At 48.0% G+C, this 22,045-nt stretch overlaps 1 protein-coding gene across 5 annotated transcripts in view; it reads right to left on the bottom strand.

The window, feature by feature from the left end:
- LOC137424807 (cytokine-inducible SH2-containing protein) overlaps positions 1-21,816 on the bottom strand; it is a 47,209-nt gene extending 25,393 nt beyond the window's left edge. For 4 of the 5 annotated variants that reach the window (XM_068112657.2, XM_068112660.2, XM_068112661.2 and 1 more), the window contains exon 1: positions 21,569-21,764. In XM_068112657.2, the coding sequence (XP_067968758.2) occupies positions 21,569-21,639 (71 nt within the window). In that variant the 5' untranslated portion in view covers positions 21,640-21,764. Of the gene's footprint in view, positions 1-21,568 lie in introns of all 5 variants that reach the window. The other variant, XM_068112658.2, reaches the window with a different exon arrangement.
- Positions 21,817-22,045: the final 229 nt, after the last annotated feature.

Genomic DNA, 22,045 nt, shown 5'->3' with positions numbered 1-22,045 from the left:
GATGAGGATAGGGACAGAGAGACATGGATGTGGATAGGGATGAGGATAGGGAGAAACAGAAATGGATGTGGATAGGGATGAGGATAGGGAGAGAGAGAAATGGATGTGGACAGGGATGAGGACAGGTAGAAAGAGAAATGGATGTGGATAGCGATGAGGAAAGGAACAGAGAGAAATGGTTGTGGGTCGGGATGAGGGTCGGGACAGAGAGAAATGGATGAGGATAGGGATGAGGATAGGGACAGAGAGAAATGGATGAGGATTGGGACAGAGAGAAATGGATGAGAATCGGGATGAGGGATATGGACAGAGAGAAATGGATGAGGATAGGGATGAGGATAGGGACAGAGAGAAATGGATGTGGATTGGGATGAGGATAGGCACAGAGAGAAATGGATGTAGATAGGGATGAGGACAGGGACAGAGAGAAATGGATGTGGATTGGGATGAGGATAGGGACAGAGAGAAATGGATGTGGATTGGGATGAGTATAGGGACAGAGAGAAATGGATGTGGATAGGGATGAGGACAGGGAAAGAGAGAAATGGATGTGGATTGGGATGAGGATAGGGACAGAGAGAAATGGATGTGGATAGGGATGTGGACAGGGACAGAGATAAATGGATGAGGATAGGGATGAGGATAGGGACAGAGAGAAATGGATGTGGATAGGGATGTGGACAGGGACAGAGATAAATGGATGAGGATAGGGATGAGGATAGGGACAGAGAGAAAGGGATGAGGATAGGGACAGAGAGAAATGGATGAGGATAGGGATGAGGATAGGGAGAGAGAGAAATGGACAGGGATGGGGATGAGGATAGGGACAGAAAGAAATCGATGTGGATAGGAATGAGGACAGGGTCAGAGAGAAATGGATGTGGGTCGGGATGAGGATAGGGACAAAGAGAAATGGACGGGGATAGGGATGAGGATAGGGAGAGAGAGAGAAATGGATGTGGATAGGGATGAGGATAGGGAGAAAGAGAAATGGATGGGGATAGGGATGAGGATAGGGACAGAGAGAAATGGATATGGGTCGGGATGAGGATCAGGACAGAGAGAAATGGATGAGGATTGGGACAGAGAGAAATGGATGAGAATAGGGATGAGGATAGGGACAGAGAGAAATGGATGAGGATAGGGATGAGGATAGGGACAGAGAGAAATGGATGAGGATTGGGACAGAGAGAAATGGATGAGAATAGGGATGAGGATAGGGACAGAGAGAAATGGATGAGGATAGGGATGAGGATAGGGACAGAGAGAAATGGATGAGGATTGGGACAGAGAGAAATGGATGAGAATAGGGATGAGGATAGGGACAGAGAGAAATGGATGAGGATTGGGACAGAGAGAAATGGATGAGAATAGGGATGAGGATAGGGACAGAGAGAAATGGATGAGAATAGGGATGAGGATAGGGACAGAGAGAAATGGATATGGATTGGGATGAGGATAGGGAGAGAGAGAAATGGATGAGGATAGGGATGAGGATAGGGAGAGAGAGAGAAATGGATGAGGATAGGGATGAGGATAGGGAGAGAGAGAAATGGCTGTGGATACAGATGAGGATAGGGAGAGAGAAATGGATGAGGATAGGGATGAGGATAGGGAGAGAGAGAAATAGACAGGGATGGGGATGAGGATAGGGACAGAGAAAAATCGATGTGGATAGGGATGAGGACAGGGACAGAGAAAAATGGATGTGGGTTGGGATGAGGATAGGCACAGAGAGAAATGGATGAGGATAGGGATGAGGATGGGGACAGAGAGAAATGGACAGGGATGGGGATGAGGATAGGGACAGAGAGACATGGATGTGGATAGGGATGAGGATAGGGAGAAACAGAAATGGATGTGGATAGGGATGAGGATAGGGAGAGAGAGAAATGGATGTGGACAGGGATGAGGACAGGTAGAAAGAGAAATGGATGTGGATAGCGATGAGGAAAGGAACAGAGAGAAATGGTTGTGGGTCGGGATGAGGGTCGGGACAGAGAGAAATGGATGAGGATAGGGATGAGGATAGGGACAGAGAGAAATGGATGAGGATTGGGACAGAGAGAAATGGATGAGAATCGGGATGAGGGATATGGACAGAGAGAAATGGATGAGGATAGGGATGAGGATAGGGACAGAGAGAAATGGATGTGGATTGGGATGAGGATAGGCACAGAGAGAAATGGATGTAGATAGGGATGAGGACAGGGACAGAGAGAAATGGATGTGGATTGGGATGAGGATAGGGACAGAGAGAAATGGATGTGGATTGGGATGAGTATAGGGACAGAGAGAAATGGATGTGGATAGGGATGAGGACAGGGAAAGAGAGAAATGGATGTGGATTGGGATGAGGATAGGGACAGAGAGAAATGGATGTGGATAGGGATGTGGACAGGGACAGAGATAAATGGATGAGGATAGGGATGAGGATAGGGACAGAGAGAAATGGATGTGGATAGGGATGTGGACAGGGACAGAGATAAATGGATGAGGATAGGGATGAGGATAGGGACAGAGAGAAAGGGATGAGGATAGGGACAGAGAGAAATGGATGAGGATAGGGATGAGGATAGGGAGAGAGAGAAATGGACAGGGATGGGGATGAGGATAGGGACAGAAAGAAATCGATGTGGATAGGAATGAGGACAGGGTCAGAGAGAAATGGATGTGGGTCGGGATGAGGATAGGGACAAAGAGAAATGGACGGGGATAGGGATGAGAGTAGGGACAGTGAGAATTTGATGGGGATAGGCATGAGGATAGGGACAGAGAGAAATGGACAGGGATAGGGATGAGGGTACGGACAAAGAGAAATGGATGGGGATAGGGATGAGGATATGGACAGAGAGAAAGGGATGTGGATGGGGATGAGGATGGGGACAGAGGGAAATGGATGTGGATAGGGATGAGGATAGTGACAGAGAGAAGTGGATGAGGATAGGGACAGAGAGAAATGGATGTGGATTGGGATGAGGATAGGGACAGAGAGAAATGGATGAGGATAGCGACAGAGAGAAATAGATGTGGATAGGGATGAGGACAGGGACAGAGAGAAATGGATGTGGATAGGGATGAGGATAGGGACAGAGAGAAATGGATGAGGATAGGGACAGAGAGAAATGGATGTGGATAGGGATGAGGAAGGGACAGAGAGAAATGGATGAGGATAGGGATGAGGATAGCGACAGAGAGAAATGGATGGGGATGAGGATAGGGACAGAGAGAAATGGACGTGGATAGGGATGAGGATAGGGAGAAAGAGAAATGGATGTGGATAGGGATGAGGACAGGGAGAGAGAGAAATGGATGTGGGTCGGGATGAGGATAGGGAGAGAGAGAAATGGATGTGGATAGGGATGAGGATAGGGACAGAGAGAAATGGATGTGGGTCGGGATGAGGATAGGGACAGAGAGAAATGGATGCGATGTGGACAGGGATGACGATAGGGACAGAGAGAAATGGATGTGGATAGGGATGAGGATAGGGAGAGAGAGAAATGGATGTGGATAGGGATGAGGATAGGGACAGAGAGAAAGGGATGCGATGTGGACAGGGATGACGATAGGGAGAAAGAGAAATGAATGTGGATAGGGATGAGGATATGGACAGAGAGAAATGGATGAGGACAGGGATGAGGATAGGTACAGAGACAAATGGATGAGGATTGGGACAGAGAGAAATGGATGAGAATAGGGATGAGGATAGGGACAGAGAGAAATGGATGTGGATAGGGATGAGGATAGGGGGAGAGAGAAATGTACAGGGATGGCGATGAGGATAGGGACAGAGAGAAAGGAATGTGGATGGGGATGAGAATGGGGACAGAGAGAAATGGACGGGGATAGGGATGAGGATAGGGAGAGAGAGAAATGGATGCGATGTGGACAGGGATGATGATAGGGAGAAAGAGAAATGGATGTGGATAGGGATGAGGATAGGGAGAGAGAGAAATGGATGTGGATAGGGATGAGGATAGGGACAGAGAGAAATGGATGTGGGTCGGGATGAGGATAGGGACAGAGAGAAATGGATGCGATGTGGACAGGGATGACGATAGAGAGAAAGAGAATTGAATGTGGATAGGGATGAGGATATGGACAGAGAGAAATGGATGAGGACAGGGATGAGGATAGGGACAGAGACAAATGGATGAGGATTGGGACAGAGAGAAATGGATGAGAATAGGGATGAGGATAGGGACAGAGAGAAATGGATGTGGATAGGGATGAGGATAGGGAGAGAGAGAAATGTACAGGGATGGCGATGAGGATAGGGACAGAGAGAAAGGAATGTGGATGGGGATGAGAATGGGGACAGAGAGAAATGGACGGGGATAGGGATGAGGATAGGGAGAGAGAGAAATGTACAGGGATGGGGATGAGGATAGGGACAGAGAGAAAGGGATAGAGAGAAATGGATGTGGATAGGGATGAGGATAGGGACAGAGAGAAATGGACAGGGATGGGGATGAGGATAGGGAGAAAGAGAAATGGATGTGGATAGGGATGAGGATAGGGAGAGAGAGAAATGTACAGGGATGGGGATGAGGATAGGGACAGAGAGAAAGGGATGTGGATGGGGATGAGGATGGGGACAGAGAGAAATGGATGAGGATAGGGACAGAGAGAAATGGATGTGGATAGGGATGAGGACAAGGGCAGAGAGAAATGGATGTGGATAGCGATGAGGATAGGGACAGAGAGAAATGGATGAGGATTGGGATGAGGATAGGGACAGAGAGAAATGGATGTGGATAGGGATGAGGACAGGGACAGAGAGAAATGGATGAGGATAGGGATGAGGATAGTGACAGAGAGAAATGGACAGGGATGGGGATGAGGATAGGGACAGAGAGAAATGGACGGGGATAGGGATGAGGGCACGGACAAAGAGAAATGGACAGGGATAGGGATGAGGGTACGGACAAAGAGAAATGGACAGGGATAGGGATGAGGGTACGGACAAAGAGCAATGGACAGGGATAGGGATGAGGGTACGGACAAAGAGAAATGGATGGGGATAGGGATGAGGATATGGACAGAGAGAAATGGATGTGGATCAGGATGAGGATAGGGACAGAGAAATGGATGAGGATAGGGACAGAGAAATGGATGAGGATAGGGACAGAGAGAAATGGACAGGGATGGGGATGAGGACAGGGACAATGGATGTGGATAGGGATGAGGATAGGGAGAAAGAGAAATGGATGCGGGTCGGGATGAGGCTAGGGACAGAGAGAAATGGATGTGGATAGGGATGTGGACAGGGACAGAGAGAAATGGATGAGGATAGGGATGAGGATAGGGACAGAGAGAAATGGATGTGGATGGGGACAGAGAAATGGATGGGGATGGGGACAGAGAGAAAGGGATGAGGATAGGGACAGAGAGTACGGACAAAGAGAAATGGATGGGGATAGGGATGAGGATAGGGACAGAGAGAAATGGATGTGGATCAGGATGAGGATAAGGACAGAGAAATCGATGAGGATAGGGACAGAGAGAAATTGACAGGGATAGGGATGAGGGTACAGACAAAGAGAAATGGACAGGGATGGGGATGAGGGTACGGACAAAGAGAAATGGATGGGGATAGCGATGAGGATAGGGAGAAAGAGAAATGGATGGGGATAGGGATGAGAATAGGGACAGAGAGAAATGAATGGGGATAGGGATGAAGATAGGGACAGAGAGAAATGGATGGGGATAGGGATGAAGATAGGGACAGAGAGAAATGGATGGGGATAGGGATGAGGATAGGGACAAAGAGAAATGGACAGGGATAGGGATGAGGGTACAGACAAAGAGAAATGGACAGGGATGGGGATGAGGGTACGGACAAAGAGAAATGGATGGGGATAGGGATGAGGATAGGGAGAAAGAGAAATGGATGGGGATAGGGATGAGAATAGGGACAGAGAGAAATGGATGGGGATAGGGATGAAGATAGGGACAGAGAGAAATGGATGGGAATAGGGATGAAGATAGGGACAGAGAGAAATGGATGGGGATAGGGATGAGGATAGGGACAAAGAGAAATGGATGGGGAAGGGCCAGAGAGAAATGGATGGGGAAGGGACAGAGAGAAATGAATGGGGATAGGGATGAGGATAGGGACAGAGAGAAATGGATGGGGAAGGGACAGAGAGAAATGGATGGGGATAGGGATGAGGATAGGGACAAAGAGAAATGGATGGGGGAAGGGACAGAGAGAAATGGATGGGGAAGGGACAGAGAGAAATGAATGGGGATAGGGATGAGGATAGGGACAGAGAGAAATGGATGGGGGAAGGGACAGAGAGAAATGGATGGGGAAGGGACAGAGAGAAATGAATGTGGATAGGGATGAGGATAGGGACAGAGAGAAATGGATGGGAAAGGGACAGAGAGAAATGAATGGGGATAAGGATGAGGATAGGGACAGAGAGAAATGGATGGGGAAGGGACAGAGAGAAATGGATGGGGATAGGGATGAGGATAGGGAGAGAGAGAAATGGATGAGGATAGGGATGAGGATAGGGAGAGAGAGAAATGGATGAGGATAGGGAGAGAGAGAAATGGATGTGGATTGGGATGAGGATAGGCACAGAGAGAAATGGATGTAGATAGGGATGAGGACAGGGACAGAGAGAAATGGATGTGGATTGGGATGAGGATAGGGACAGAGAGAAATGGATGTGGAGAGGGATGAGGACAGGGACAGAGAGAAATGGATGTGGATTGGGATGAGGATATGGACAGAGAGAAATGGATGTGGATAGGGATGTGGACAGGGACAGAGAGAAATGGATGTGGATAGGGATGTGGACAGGGACAGAGAGAAATGGATGTGGATAGGGATGAGGATAGGGACAGAGAGAAATGGATGCGGATAGGGATGTGGACAGGGACAGAGATAAATGGATGAGGATAGGAATGAGGATAGGGACAGAGAGAAAGGCATGAGGATAGGGACAGAGAGAAATGGATGAGGATAGGGATGAGGATAGGGACAGAGAGAAATGGATGGGGAAGGGACAGAGAGAAATGGATGGGGATAGGGATGAGGATAGGGAGAGAGAGAAATGGATGAGGATAGGGATGAGGATAGGGAGAGAGAGAAATGGATGAGGATAGGGAGAGAGAGAAATGGATGTGGATTGGGATGAGGATAGGCACAGAGAGAAATGGATGTAGATAGGGATGAGGACAGGGACAGAGAGAAATGGATGTGGATTGGGATGAGGATAGGGACAGAGAGAAAAGGATGTGGAGAGGGATGAGGACAGGGACAGAGAGAAATGGATGTGGATTGGGATGAGGATATGGACAGAGAGAAATGGATGTGGATAGGGATGTGGACAGGGACAGAGAGAAATGGATGTGGATAGGGATGTGGACAGGGACAGAGAGAAATGGATGTGGATAGGGATGAGGATAGGGACAGAGAGAAATGGATGCGGATAGGGATGTGGACAGGGACAGAGATAAATGGATGAGGATAGGAATGAGGATAGGGACAGAGAGAAAGGCATGAGGATAGGGACAGAGAGAAATGGATGAGGATAGGGATGAGGATAGGGACAGAGAGAAATGGACAGGGATGGGGATGAGGATAGGGACAGAGAGAAATCGATGTGGATAGGGATGAGGACAGGGACAGAGAGAAATGGATGTGGGTCGGGATGAGGATAGGGACAAAGAGAAATGGATGGGGATAGGGATGAGAGTAGGGACAGTGAGAATTTGACGGGGATAGGCATGAGGATAGGGACAGAGAGAAATGGACAGGGATAGGGATGAGGGTACGGACAAAGAGAAATGGATGGGGATAGGGATGAGGATAGGGACAGAGAGAAAGGGATGTGGATGGGGATGAGGATGGGGACAGAGGGAAATGGATGTGGATAGGGATGAGGATAGTGACAGAGAGAAGTGGATGAGGATAGGGACAGAGAGAAATGGATGTGGATTGGGATGAGGATAGGGACAGAGAGAAATGGATGAGGATAGCGACAGAGAGAAATGGATGTGGATAGGGATGAGGACAGGGACAGAGAGAAATGGATGTGGATAGGGATGAGGATAGGGACAGAGAGAAATGGATGAGGATTGGGATGAGGATAGGGACAGAGAGAAATGGATGTGGATAGGGATGAGGACAGGGACAGAGAGAAATGGATGAGGATAGGGATGAGGATAGCGACAGAGAGAAATGGACAGGGATGGGGATGAGGATAGGGACAGAGAGAAATGGACGTGGATAGGGATGAGGATAGGGAGAAAGAGAAATGGATGTGGATAGGGATGAGGACAGGGAGAGAGAGAAATGGATGTGGGTCGGGATGAGGATAGGGACAGAGAGAAATGGATGAGGGTACGGGTGAGGATAGGGAGAGAGAGAAATGGATGCGATGTGGACAGGGATGACGATAGGGAGAAAGAGAAATGGATGTGGATAGGGATGAGGATAGGGAGAGAGAGAAATGGATGTGGATAGGGATGAGGATAGGGACAGAGAGAAATGGATGTGGGTCGGGATGAGGATAGGGACAGAGAGAAATGGATGCGATGTGGACAGGGATGACGATAGGGACAGAGAGAAATGGATGTGTATAGGGATGAGGATAGGGAGAGAGAGAAATGGATGTGGATAGGGATGAGGATAGGGACAGAGAGAAATGGATGAGGGTAGGGATGAGGATAGGGACAGAGAGAAAGGGATGCGATGTGGACAGGGATGACGATAGGGAGAAAGAGAAATGAATGTGGATAGGGATGAGGATATGGACAGAGAGAAATGGATGAGAATAGGGATGAGGATAGGGACAGAGAGAAATGGATAGGGATGAGGATAGGGAGAGAGAGAAATGTACAGGGATGGCGATGAGGATAGGGACAGAGAGAAATGGATGAGGATTGGGACAGAGAGAAATGGATGAGAATAGGGATGAGGATAGGGACAGAGAGAAATGGATAGGGATGAGGATAGGGAGAGAGAGAAATGTACAGGGATGGCGATGAGGATAGGGACAGAGAGAAAGGAATGTGGATGGGGATGAGAATGGGGACAGAGAGAAATGGACGGGGATAGGGATGAGGATAGGGAGAGAGAGAAATGTACAGGGATGGGGATGAGGATATGGACAGAGAGAAAGGGATAGAGAGAAATGGATGTGGATAGGGATGAGGATAGGGACAGAGAGAAATGGACAGGGATGGGGATGAGGATATGGAGAAAGAGAAATGGATGTGGATAGGGATGAGGATAGGGAGAGAGAGAAATGTACAGGGATGGGGATGAGGATAGGGACAGAGAGAAAGGGATGTGGATGGGGATGAGGATGGGGACAGAGAGAAATGGATGAGGATAGGGACAGAGAGAAATGGATGTGGATAGGGATGAGGACAAGGGCAGAGAGAAATGGATGTGGATAGGGATGAGGATAGGGACAGAGAGAAATGGATGAGGATTGGGATGAGGATAGGGACAGAGAGAAATGGATGTGGATAGGGATGAGGACAGGGACAGAGAGAAATGGATGAGGATAGGGATGAGGATAGTGACAGAGAGAAATGGACAGGGATGGGGATGAGGATAGGGACAGAGAGAAATGGACGGGGATAGGGATGAGGGCACGGACAAAGAGAAATGGACAGGGATAGGGATGAGGGTACGGACAAAGAGAAATGGACAGGGATAGGGATGAGGGTACGGACAAAGAGCAATGGACAGGGATAGGGATGAGGGTACGGACAAAGAGAAATGGATGGGGATAGGGATGAGGATATGGACAGAGAGAAATGGATGTGGATCAGGATGAGGGTAGGGACAGAGAAATGGATGAGGATAGGGACAGAGAAATGGATGAGGATAGGGACAGAGAGAAATGGATGAGGATAGGGATGAGGATAGGGACAGAGAGAAATGGACAGGGATGGGGATGAGGACAGGGACAGAGAGAAATGGATGTGGATAGGGATGAGGATAGGGAGAAAGAGAAATGGATGCGGGTCGGGATGAGGCTAGGGACAGAGAGAAATGGATGTGGATAGGGATGTGGACAGGGACAGAGAGAAATGGATGAGGATAGGGATGAGGATAGGGACAGAGAGAAATGGATGTGGATGGGGACAGAGAAATGGATGGGGATGGGGACAGAGAGAAAGGGATGAGGATAGGGACAGAGAGAAATGGACGGGGATAGGGATGAGGGCACGGACAAAGAGAAATGGACAGGGATAGGGATGAGGGTACGGACAAAGAGAAATGGACAGGGATAGGGATGAGGGTACGGACAAAGAGAAATGGATGGGGATAGGGATGAGGGCACGGACAAAGAGAAATGGATGGGGATAGGGATGAGAATAGGGACAGAGAGAAATGGATGGGGATAGGGATGAAGATAGGGACAGAGAGAAATGGATGGGGATAGGGATGAAGATAGGGACAGAGAGAAATGGATGGGGATAGTGATGAAGATAGGGACAGAGAGAAATGGATGGGGATAGGGATGAAGATAGGGACAGAGAGAAATGGATGGGGATAGTGATGAAGATAGGGACAGAGAGAAATGGATGGGGATAGGGATGAGGATAGGGACAAAGAGAAATGGATGGGGAAGGGCCAGAGAGAAATGGATGGGGAAGGGACAGAGAGAAATGAATGGGGATAGGGATGAGGATAGGGACAGAGAGAAATGGATGGGGAAGGGACAGAGAGAAATGGATGGAGAAGGGACAGAGAGAAATGAATGTGGATAGGGATGAGGATAGGGACAGAGAGAAATGGATGGGAAAGGGACAGAGAGAAATGGATGGGGATAGGGATGAGGATAGGGACAAAGAGAAATGGATGGGGGAAGGGACAGAGAGAAATGGATGGGGAAGGGACAGAGAGAAATGAATGGGGATAGGGATGAGGACAGGGACAGAGAGAAATGGATGGGGAAGGGACAGAGAGAAATGAATGGGGATAGGGATGAGGATAGGGACAGAGAGAAATGGATGGGGGAAGGGACAGAGAGAAATGGATGGGGAAGGGACAGAGAGAAATGAATGTGGATAGGGATGAGGATAGGGACAGAGAGAAATGGATGGGAAAGGGACAGAGAGAAATGAATGGGGATAAGGATGAGGATAGGGACAGAGAGAAATGGATGGGGAAGGGACAGAGAGAAATGGATGGGGATAGGGATGAGGATAGGGACAGAGAGAAATGGATAGGGATGAGGATAGGGAGAGAGAGAAATGTACAGGGATGGCGATGAGGATAGGGACAGAGAGAAAGGAATGTGGATGGGGACAGAGAGAAATGGATGAGAATAGGGATGAGGATAGGGACAGAGAGAAATGGATAGGGATGAGGATAGGGAGAGAGAGAAATGTACAGGGATGGCGATGAGGATAGGGACAGAGAGAAAGGAATGTGGATGGGGATGAGAATGGGGACAGAGAGAAATGGACGGGGATAGGGATGAGGATAGGGAGAGAGAGAAATGTACAGGGATGGGGATGAGGATATGGACAGAGAGAAAGGGATAGAGAGAAATGGATGTGGATAGGGATGAGGATAGGGACAGAGAGAAATGGACAGGGATGGGGATGAGGATATGGAGAAAGAGAAATGGATGTGGATAGGGATGAGGATAGGGAGAGAGAGAAATGTACAGGGATGGGGATGAGGATAGGGACAGAGAGAAAGGGATGTGGATGGGGATGAGGATGGGGACAGAGAGAAATGGATGAGGATAGGGACAGAGAGAAATGGATGTGGATAGGGATGAGGACAAGGGCAGAGAGAAATGGATGTGGATAGGGATGAGGATAGGGACAGAGAGAAATGGATGAGGATTGGGATGAGGATAGGGACAGAGAGAAATGGATGTGGATAGGGATGAGGACAGGGACAGAGAGAAATGGATGAGGATAGGGATGAGGATAGTGACAGAGAGAAATGGACAGGGATGGGGATGAGGATAGGGACAGAGAGAAATGGACGGGGATAGGGATGAGGGCACGGACAAAGAGAAATGGACAGGGATAGGGATGAGGGTACGGACAAAGAGAAATGGACAGGGATAGGGATGAGGGTACGGACAAAGAGCAATGGACAGGGATAGGGATGAGGGTACGGACAAAGAGAAATGGATGGGGATAGGGATGAGGATATGGACAGAGAGAAATGGATGTGGATCAGGATGAGGGTAGGGACAGAGAAATGGATGAGGATAGGGACAGAGAAATGGATGAGGATAGGGACAGAGAGAAATGGATGAGGATAGGGATGAGGATAGGGACAGAGAGAAATGGACAGGGATGGGGATGAGGACAGGGACAGAGAGAAATGGATGTGGATAGGGATGAGGATAGGGAGAAAGAGAAATGGATGCGGGTCGGGATGAGGCTAGGGACAGAGAGAAATGGATGTGGATAGGGATGTGGACAGGGACAGAGAGAAATGGATGAGGATAGGGATGAGGATAGGGACAGAGAGAAATGGATGTGGATGGGGACAGAGAAATGGATGGGGATGGGGACAGAGAGAAAGGGATGAGGATAGGGACAGAGAGAAATGGACGGGGATAGGGATGAGGGCACGGACAAAGAGAAATGGACAGGGATAGGGATGAGGGTACGGACAAAGAGAAATGGACAGGGATAGGGATGAGGGTACGGACAAAGAGAAATGGATGGGGATAGGGATGAGGGCACGGACAAAGAGAAATGGATGGGGATAGGGATGAGAATAGGGACAGAGAGAAATGGATGGGGATAGGGATGAAGATAGGGACAGAGAGAAATGGATGGGGATAGGGATGAAGATAGGGACAGAGAGAAATGGATGGGGATAGTGATGAAGATAGGGACAGAGAGAAATGGATGGGGATAGGGATGAAGATAGGGACAGAGAGAAATGGATGGGGATAGTGATGAAGATAGGGACAGAGAGAAATGGATGGGGATAGGGATGAGGATAGGGACAAAGAGAAATGGATGGGGAAGGGCCAGAGAGAAATGGATGGGGAAGGGACAGAGAGAAATGAATGGGGATAGGGATGAGGATAGGGACAGAGAGAAATGGATGGGGAAGGGACAGAGAGAAATGGATGGAGAAGGGACAGAGAGAAATGAATGTGGATAGGGATGAGGATAGGGACAGAGAGAAATGGATGGGAAAGGGACAGAGAGAAATGGATGGGGATAGGGATGAGGATAGGGACAGAGAGAAATGGACAGGGATGGGGATGAGGACAGGGACAGAGAGAAATGGATGTGGATAGGGATGAGAATAGGGACAGAGAGAAATGGATGGGGATAGGGATGAAGATAGGGACAGAGAGAAATGGATGGGGATAGGGATGAGGATAGGGACAAAGAGAAATGGATGGGGAAGGGCCAGAGAGAAATGGATGGGGAAGGGACAGAGAGAAATGAATGGGGATAGGGATGAGGATAGGGACAGAGAGAAATGGATGGGGAAGGGACAGAGAGAAATGGATGGAGAAGGGACAGAGAGAAATGAATGTGGATAGGGATGAGGATAGGGACAGAGAGAAATGGATGGGAAAGGGACAGAGAGAAATGGATGGGGATAGGGATGAGGATAGGGACAAAGAGAAATGGATGGGGGAAGGGACAGAGAGAAATGGATGGGGAAGGGACAGAGAGAAATGAATGGGGATAGGGATGAGGACAGGGACAGAGAGAAATGGATGGGGAAGGGACAGAGAGAAATGAATGGGGATAGGGATGAGGATAGGGACAGAGAGAAATGGATGGGGGAAGGGACAGAGAGAAATGGATGGGGAAGGGACAGAGAGAAATGAATGTGGATAGGGATGAGGATAGGGACAGAGAGAAATGGATGGGAAAGGGACAGAGAGAAATGAATGGGGATAAGGATGAGGATAGGGACAGAGAGAAATGGATGGGGAAGGGACAGAGAGAAATGGATGGGGATAGGGATGAGGATAGGGACAAAGAGAAATGGATGGGGAAGGGACAGAGAGAAATGGATGGGGAAGGGACAGAGAGAAATGAATGGGGATAGGGATGAGGATAGGGACAGAGAGAAATGGATGGGGAAGGGACAGAGAGAAATGAATGGGGATCGGGATGAGGATAGGGACAGAGAGAAATGGATGGGGAAGGGACAGCAAGAAATGGATGGGGATAGGGATGAGGATAGGGACTGAGAGAAATGCTTGTAATATATATTTTAATGCTTGAAAAAAAACAAGTCCTCAAAGAGTTAAAGAAGAGAATGAATGCAAAGGTGTGAAAACCACAAATATCGTTACGGTCAGTAAACATACACTCTCTGCCATAAAAAATTGAACACGTGATTGTTACCCCTGCCATAGGTTAAGATTTCACCCCTGTCTCTCTGTCTGTTTGTCTGTGAATATGATATCTCAAAAAGTTATGGATGGATTATGACAAAACTTGGTGGATGTGTTGGTTGGAGAGTTGGTGGGTGAGTTGGTTCGGTGACGAGAACAAGCCGATTAGATTTTGGTTAATTTCGGATCCAGATCTTGACCTGCCAGTGGGATACAAAACGCAAACTGTTTAGCTTGGCGGAGGTATGTGCTCTACCGAGTGCCGTTCTTGCTGTTGATGGATTATTTATGTGACATAATAGGACACAGATGAGGTGTGAACCATAAATGCTGAATATTTACATGTCCATTTTATTTTGATCTACTCATGTAATGCTGCATTTTGGCGAATGTTTTAACATGTAGATCCAATGTCGAAGTAACAATCTCAATATGTACTGGGCATGACAACCTCCGGCAGGAATCACTACATCAAACCATCATCGCATTAACCATATACGCACTGAAATCTGAGCCTGAGTAACGGCATTCCAAGGATGAAACAGATCCTGTTCCTCCTGCTCATTGAGGGTCTGTGGCTGTCTTGGCAAGGTTCGAACGTGGTGATCAGGGATATCCCAGAGATTTTATTTTGATTTATGTTAGGCCAGGGTGTTATGACATTAATGTGGGCATGACAAGGACGATTCTTGTTTGAATGGCTCTGTGAGCAGGAGCATTATCATTTATAAAGATTATTCCTGGACCATGTTGTTGAAGGGCAGACAACACATGTTGCTGCACGATCTCTTTAATGTATGAATCTGCCATTACCTGGTGTCTCAACAAAACTTTCAAATATGCTCACAATGCCTCGTGTCAACTCTACAAATGTAACGATGAATGAATTGCACGTGCTGAATGATTATTACATGAGGCAATTAACTTACGTGGAAAATTGCAATCAGGTGTGTGTCCACCCTCAGGAGAGCCAGGAAACAATATCTCTCCGTTCTCAGGACCGAACTCTCTTATCTGTCTCCCTCTTCCAAATCCTGGTGGCGTCTGGTGAAATCTGTTTCTGGTGTTTGTTCCCCCTCCATCCCCTCCCTCACCTCAAAAGGCCACATGGCTGACTCCGCACGTGAAAAATCTGAATGCTTCAACTCTGTGTTTGCCTCTAAATCTTGTGTCCCAAACCCATCCCTCTCTGTACCCACCGTACCCAGTCGTACCCAGCTGCTCCTGGACTCTGTGTCCTTTCCTCCTGACAAGGTGGAAAAGTTTCTGTCAACCCTCGACTCTGATTCTGCAACTGGACCTGACGGCATCAGCCCACGGGTCCTAAAATCCTGTTCTTCCGCTCTTTCACTCCCTCTCTCTGTTCTCTTCACCCTCTCTTTTGCTCAAGGTCATCTTCCATCTGCTTGGAAATCTGCCAACATCACCGCTTTGCACAAAAAAGGTGCAAAAACAGATCCCAGCAACTACAGACCAATCAGCCTTCTCCCAATTATCAGCAAAGTCATGGAATCCATCATTGCTTCAGATATGAAATCTTTCCTCTTCTCCAAAGGCTTGATCTCTGATCATCGATTTGGTTTCAGACCTGGTCACTCTACTCTGGACATGCTGCTTCTGCTTTCTCAACAATGGATGGAGGTTCTCAATGCCAAACAGGAAATTAGAGCAGTCTCCCTTGACATATCACGTGCCTTCGATACGGTCTGGCACCCCGCTCTGCTCACCAAACTCTCCTCTTTTGGTATCCATGGAAATCTCCACGCATGGCTGGCGGACTTCCTCTCCAGTCGTAGTCAACGTGTGGCCCTGAATGGGTTTCTCTCATCTCCTCTTCCTGTTCAGGCTGGAGTTCCCCAAGGCAGTGTTCTGGGCCCTGTGCTTTTTCTGGTCTTCATCAATGATCTCTCTGACTCTCTTGAAAATCCTCTCTATCTCTTTGCTGATGACTCTACTCTCTGTCGCTCCATTCTTCATCCCTCAGATCGGCAGTCTGCAGCCTCCTCACTCTCTGCAGACCTGGACAAAATCACAGACTGGGCAAACAAGTGGCACATGTCTTTCAATCCTGACAAATCTCACACTCTTACGATGTCTCTCCGAAAAGACCGACTGGACAACCCTCCCATCCACTTTCTGAATAATCCTCTCCAAGAAGTTCTGTCACTCAAGCTTTTGGGTCTCACTATCTGCCATGATCTTTCCTGGGAAAACCACATTTCAAATCTGGCCTCCAAAGCCAGTCGCCGACTGGGCATCCTCCGTCGTGCGAAGTCCTTCCTTGGCACACCTGAGCTCCTCACCACATACAAGGCTTTCATCCGCAGCTCAATGGAATACTGCTCTCCCCTCTGGGCTGGTGCTCCTGCCTCACACCTAGCTCGTCTTCACGCTGTTGAAACCAAGGCATTCAGAATCATTGGAATCTCCCGCGATGAAGCTAACTCCAAGGGCCTCTCACTCACTCACCGCAGGCAGGTTGGTGGTCTTTCCGTCTTCTACCGACTTCTCTCTGGCCTTGCCCCCCCCAGCTCTCTCTGGGCTCTGTCCCGCAAATATTCCTACAGGTCGCACAAGATCTGCCTGCAACCCTCTTATGGTTAAACTGCCAAGGTCAAGACTCTCTGCTCACCTTCACTCCTTCATTACTCTTTTCTCCTGCTTCTGGAACAAACTCCATCACTCTCTTCAATCCCACTCCACCCTCCAGGTCTTTAAAACAGCTGTTCACCACCATCTCTTATCTTCCCCCATCCAAAACCTTTATCTTTTCTACCCCCGCTAATTTCACCCCAATTCCACTTTTTTGAAATACCAACTTCTGTCCTGGAAGTACTTGGTGTCCTTATGTTCTATACTTCTCCCTCCCCCCCACCCCCTCACCTTCCCACGCCTCCTCCCCCCAAGCCCTCTCCCTTCCACACATCTCCCTGCTCTCAAATGTTGTGTTTGTGTGCTTCCCCTTCTCTCCCCATCTTGTCTTCCACTCCCTCTTTTTATATATTTTGTTTGTCTGGTTGATTTGTTTGTGAAGTAAATGTTAGCTCTTTCACGAGCCTCGATTCAGTATAGAAAAAAAAAAGAAAAAAAAAAGATGTTCTACACATCCCTCGTGCCATGGCACTTAGAATGATCACTGGAATGGTCCTTTAACAATTACATTATCAATATTCCAAATGTTCAGATTTTTATGGAGGACAGTGTAGAATGGAGTGAAAGAAGATATAACTAGATTGGCACTCGGTTGAGTGCATACCCCCGCCACGCTGAACAGTTTATGTTTAGTATCCCACTCATAGGTCAGATCTGGATCCAACCTGAACCAAAATCTACTCGGCTTGTTCTTGTCACTTGCCCAACTCATCCACCAAGTGTTGTCATAATCTGTCCACAACTGTTTGAAATATCATGCTACATATTGTTTCTGGCCCTATCACTCAATGGTGAAGAATCACTTAGCAAATATAAGAAAATTCTCATATCCGGATCCGAATTCAGATCTTCAGCAAAATCAAATCGATTCGTCCTCGTCAAATACCCAACCTCTCCACCAAATTTCGTCCGAAATCCGTCCAGAACTTTTTGAGATATCTTGTTCACAGACAGACAGACAGGGGTGAAAACATAACCTACATCCACCTTTGGTGGCGGAGGTAATCAGAGTGATGTTGATGTTGCGCCATCACAAATGCCGAAGCTTCCCACCAAGAGCAAGGTTGAAAGATGGCAAAACGTTCCATCAGGAATGACCCAATACTACCATGTTTGATGAATCTCTGTACAACCGTTTAGGAGGAGATAGTATGATGGACAGCACAGTATAGACGGACAGATAAACAGAGCCGAATACAATATCGCCCATTTTGTTTTTTTAAGCGTGGGGATAAAAATGAAAAGAGAAAGTGAACAAAGACAAAGAAGGAAGAACAATAAGCAAAGAAAAAGACACAATAAAAAAGTGTAATTCATAATCCACAAACATCACCACACCAATGAGTGATTTAACTACTCACACAGAAGGTTGCATCACAATTGAGAAAGAAAACATCACCAAAACACCACACCCACAGACGCACTCTCAATCGCTCACCCACAGATGTATTCTCAATCTCTCACCCACAGACGCACTCTCAATCGCTCACACACAGATGTATTCTCAATCTCTCACCCACAGACGCACTCTCAATCGCTCACACACAGATGTACTCTCAATCTCTCACCCACAGACGCACTCTCAATCGCTCACACACAGATGTATTTTCAATCTCTCACCCACAGACGCACTCTCAATCGCTCACCCACAGATGTACTCTCAATCTCTCACCCACAGACGCACTCTCAATCTCTCACCCACAGACGCACTCTCAATCGCTCACCCACAGATGTACTCTCAATCTCTCACCCACAGACGCACTCTCAATCTCTCACCCACAGACACTCTCAATCTCTCACCCACAGACACTCTCAATCTCTCACCCACAGACACAATCTCAATCTCAGGCACACACACACACACTCTCAATCTCTCACCCACACACACACTCTCAATCTCACGCACACACACACACACTCTCAATCTCTCACCCACACACACACTCTCAATCTCACGCACACACACACACACTCTCAATCTCTCACCCACACACACACTCTCAATCTCTCACCCGCAGACACACTCTCAATCTCTCACCCACACACACACACACTCTCAATCTCTCACCCACACACACTCTCAATCTCTCACCCACACACACACACTCAATCTCTCACCCACAGACACACTCTTGAGTCTCGATCTCTCACCCACAGACACACTCTCAATCTCTCACCCACACACACTCTCAATCTCTCACCCACAGACACTCTCAATCTTTCATCCACAGACACAATCTCAATCTCACCCACACACACACTCTCAGTCTCACCACAGACACACTCTCAATCTCACGCACACACTCTCAATCTCTCACCCACACACACACACTCTCAATCTCTCACCCACAGACACACTCTCAATCTCTCACCCACACACACTCTCAATCTCTCACCGACAGACACACTCTCAATCTCTCACCCATAGACAATCTCAATCTCACCCACACACACACTCTCAATCTCACCACAGTCACACTCTCAATCTCACCACAGACACACTCTCAATCTCACCACAGACACACTCTCAATCTCACGCACACACACACACACCCACTCTCAATCTCTCACCCACAGACACACTCTCAATCTCATGCACAAACACACACTCACAATCTCAATCTCTCACCCACAAACACACTCTCAATCTCTCACCCACACACACCCTCTCAATCTCTCACCCACACACACCCTCTCAATCTCTCACCCACAGACACACTCTCAATCTCTCACCCACAGACACACTCTCAATCTCTCACCCACAGAAACACTCTTGAGTCTCGATCTCTCACCCACAGACACTCTCAATCTCACGCACACACACACACACTCTCAATCTCTCACCCACACACACACACTCTCTCAATCTCACCACAGACACAATCTCAATCTCTCACCCACAGACACACACACACACACACACACACACACACACACACACACACACACTCTCAATCTCTCACCCACAGACACACACTCAATCTCTCACCCACACACACACTCTCAATCTCACCACAGACACACTCTCAATCTCTCACCCACAGACACTCTCAATCTCACGCACACACACACACTCTCAATCTCTCACCCACACACACACACACACACTCTCAATCTCTCACCCACAGACACACTCTCAATCTCTCATCCACAGACACACTCTCAATCTCTCATCCACAGACACACTCTCAATCTCTCATCCACAGACACAATCTCAATCTCTCATCCACAGACACACTCTCGAGTCTCGATCTCTCACCCACAGACACACTCTCAATCTCTCACCCACAGACACACTCTCAATCTCTCACCCACACACACTCTCAATCTCTCACCCACAGACACACCCTCAATCTCTCACCCACAGACACACACTCAATCTCTCACCCACAGACACACTCTCAATCTCACCCACAGACACAATCTCAATCTCACCCACAGACACACTCTCAATCTCACCCACAGACACACTCTCAATCTCACCCACACACACACTCTCAATCTCTCACCCACAGACACACTCTCAATCTCACCCACAGACACACTCTCAATCTCACCCACAGACACACTCTCAATCTCACCCACAGACATACTCTCAATCTCACCCACAGACACACTCTCAATCTCTCACCCACAGACATACTCTCAATCTCACCCACACACACACTCTCAATCTCTCACCCACAGACACTCTCAATCTCACCCACAGACACACTCTCAATCTCACCCACAGACATACTCTCAATCTCACCCACAGACACTCTCAATCTCACCCACAGACACACTCTCAATCTCACCCACAGACACACTCTCAATCTCTCACCCACAGACGCTCTCAATCTCACCCACACACACACTCTCAATCTCTCACCCACAGACAAACTCTCAATCTCACCCACAGACACACTCTCAATCTCACCCACACACACACTCTCAATCTCTCACCCACAGACACTCTCAATCTCACCCACAGACATACTCTCAATCTCACCCACAGACATACTCTCAATCTCACCCACAGACACTCTCAATCTCACCCACAGACACACTCTCAATCTCACCCACAGACACACTCTCAATCTCTCACCCACAGACGCTCTCAATCTCACCCACACACACACTCTCAATCTCTCACCCACAGACAAACTCTCAATCTCACCCACAGACACACTCTCAATCTCACCCACACACACACTCTCAATCTCTCACCCACAGACACTCTCAATCTCACCCACAGACATACTCTCAATCTCACCCACAGACACACTCTCAATCTCACCCACAGACACTCTCAATCTCACCCACAGACACACTCTCAATCTCACCCACAGACATACTCTCAATCTCACCCACACACACACTCTCAATCTCTCACCCACTGACGCTCTCAATCTCACCCACACACACACTCTCAATCTCTCACCCACAGACAAACTCTCAATCTCACCCACAGACATACTCTCAATCTCACCCACAGACACACTCTCAATCTCACCCACAGATACACACACACACACACACACACACACACACACACACACACACACACACACACACACACACACACACACACGTCGGGTGGTTACCTAATTGTCCGCGTCGTCTCGCCAAGGTTCCGGAGCCCAGGTAAACAAGATGAAGATATTCTCTCCGGCATTTGTCCGTCGCCACGTCCAATTACGCTCGGTTTTTGTTTGTCTGTGTGTCTCCACACCTTACGTTCATTGAGTCGGGAATTCGGAAATTATCTTCGCTCGTTCAGTGACGATCTGTGTCCCCACCCATTCGCCACCACTCGCTCTCACTCCTTCCCCCCACACTCCAGTCCTGCCCCTCCCCCATAAACTGATTTCCAGGAACTTTCCAGGAATAGATGTCACGTGACCACATTCGCAAGGCTCCACGTGATTTTCAATGTGCATTCTTTTTCCCTGGAAGACAAACAATGATGTTTTACCTTTTTTCACTCGTAGGTAAGAAAGGTTTTTTAAACTTCACTCTGCTCATTTTAACTCACATAATAAGCGGACATGTTTATTGGTTAAAATAAAGTTTCTTTTGCA

This window comes from Myxine glutinosa, chromosome 4 (assembly GCF_964187855.1).
Source record: "Myxine glutinosa chromosome 4, kmMyxGlut1.1, whole genome shotgun sequence".
Classification (NCBI taxonomy): Eukaryota; Metazoa; Chordata; class Myxini; order Myxiniformes; family Myxinidae; genus Myxine; species Myxine glutinosa.
Note: the sequence above shows the minus strand (reverse complement) of the source record. Positions and strands in the feature narration are given on the sequence as shown.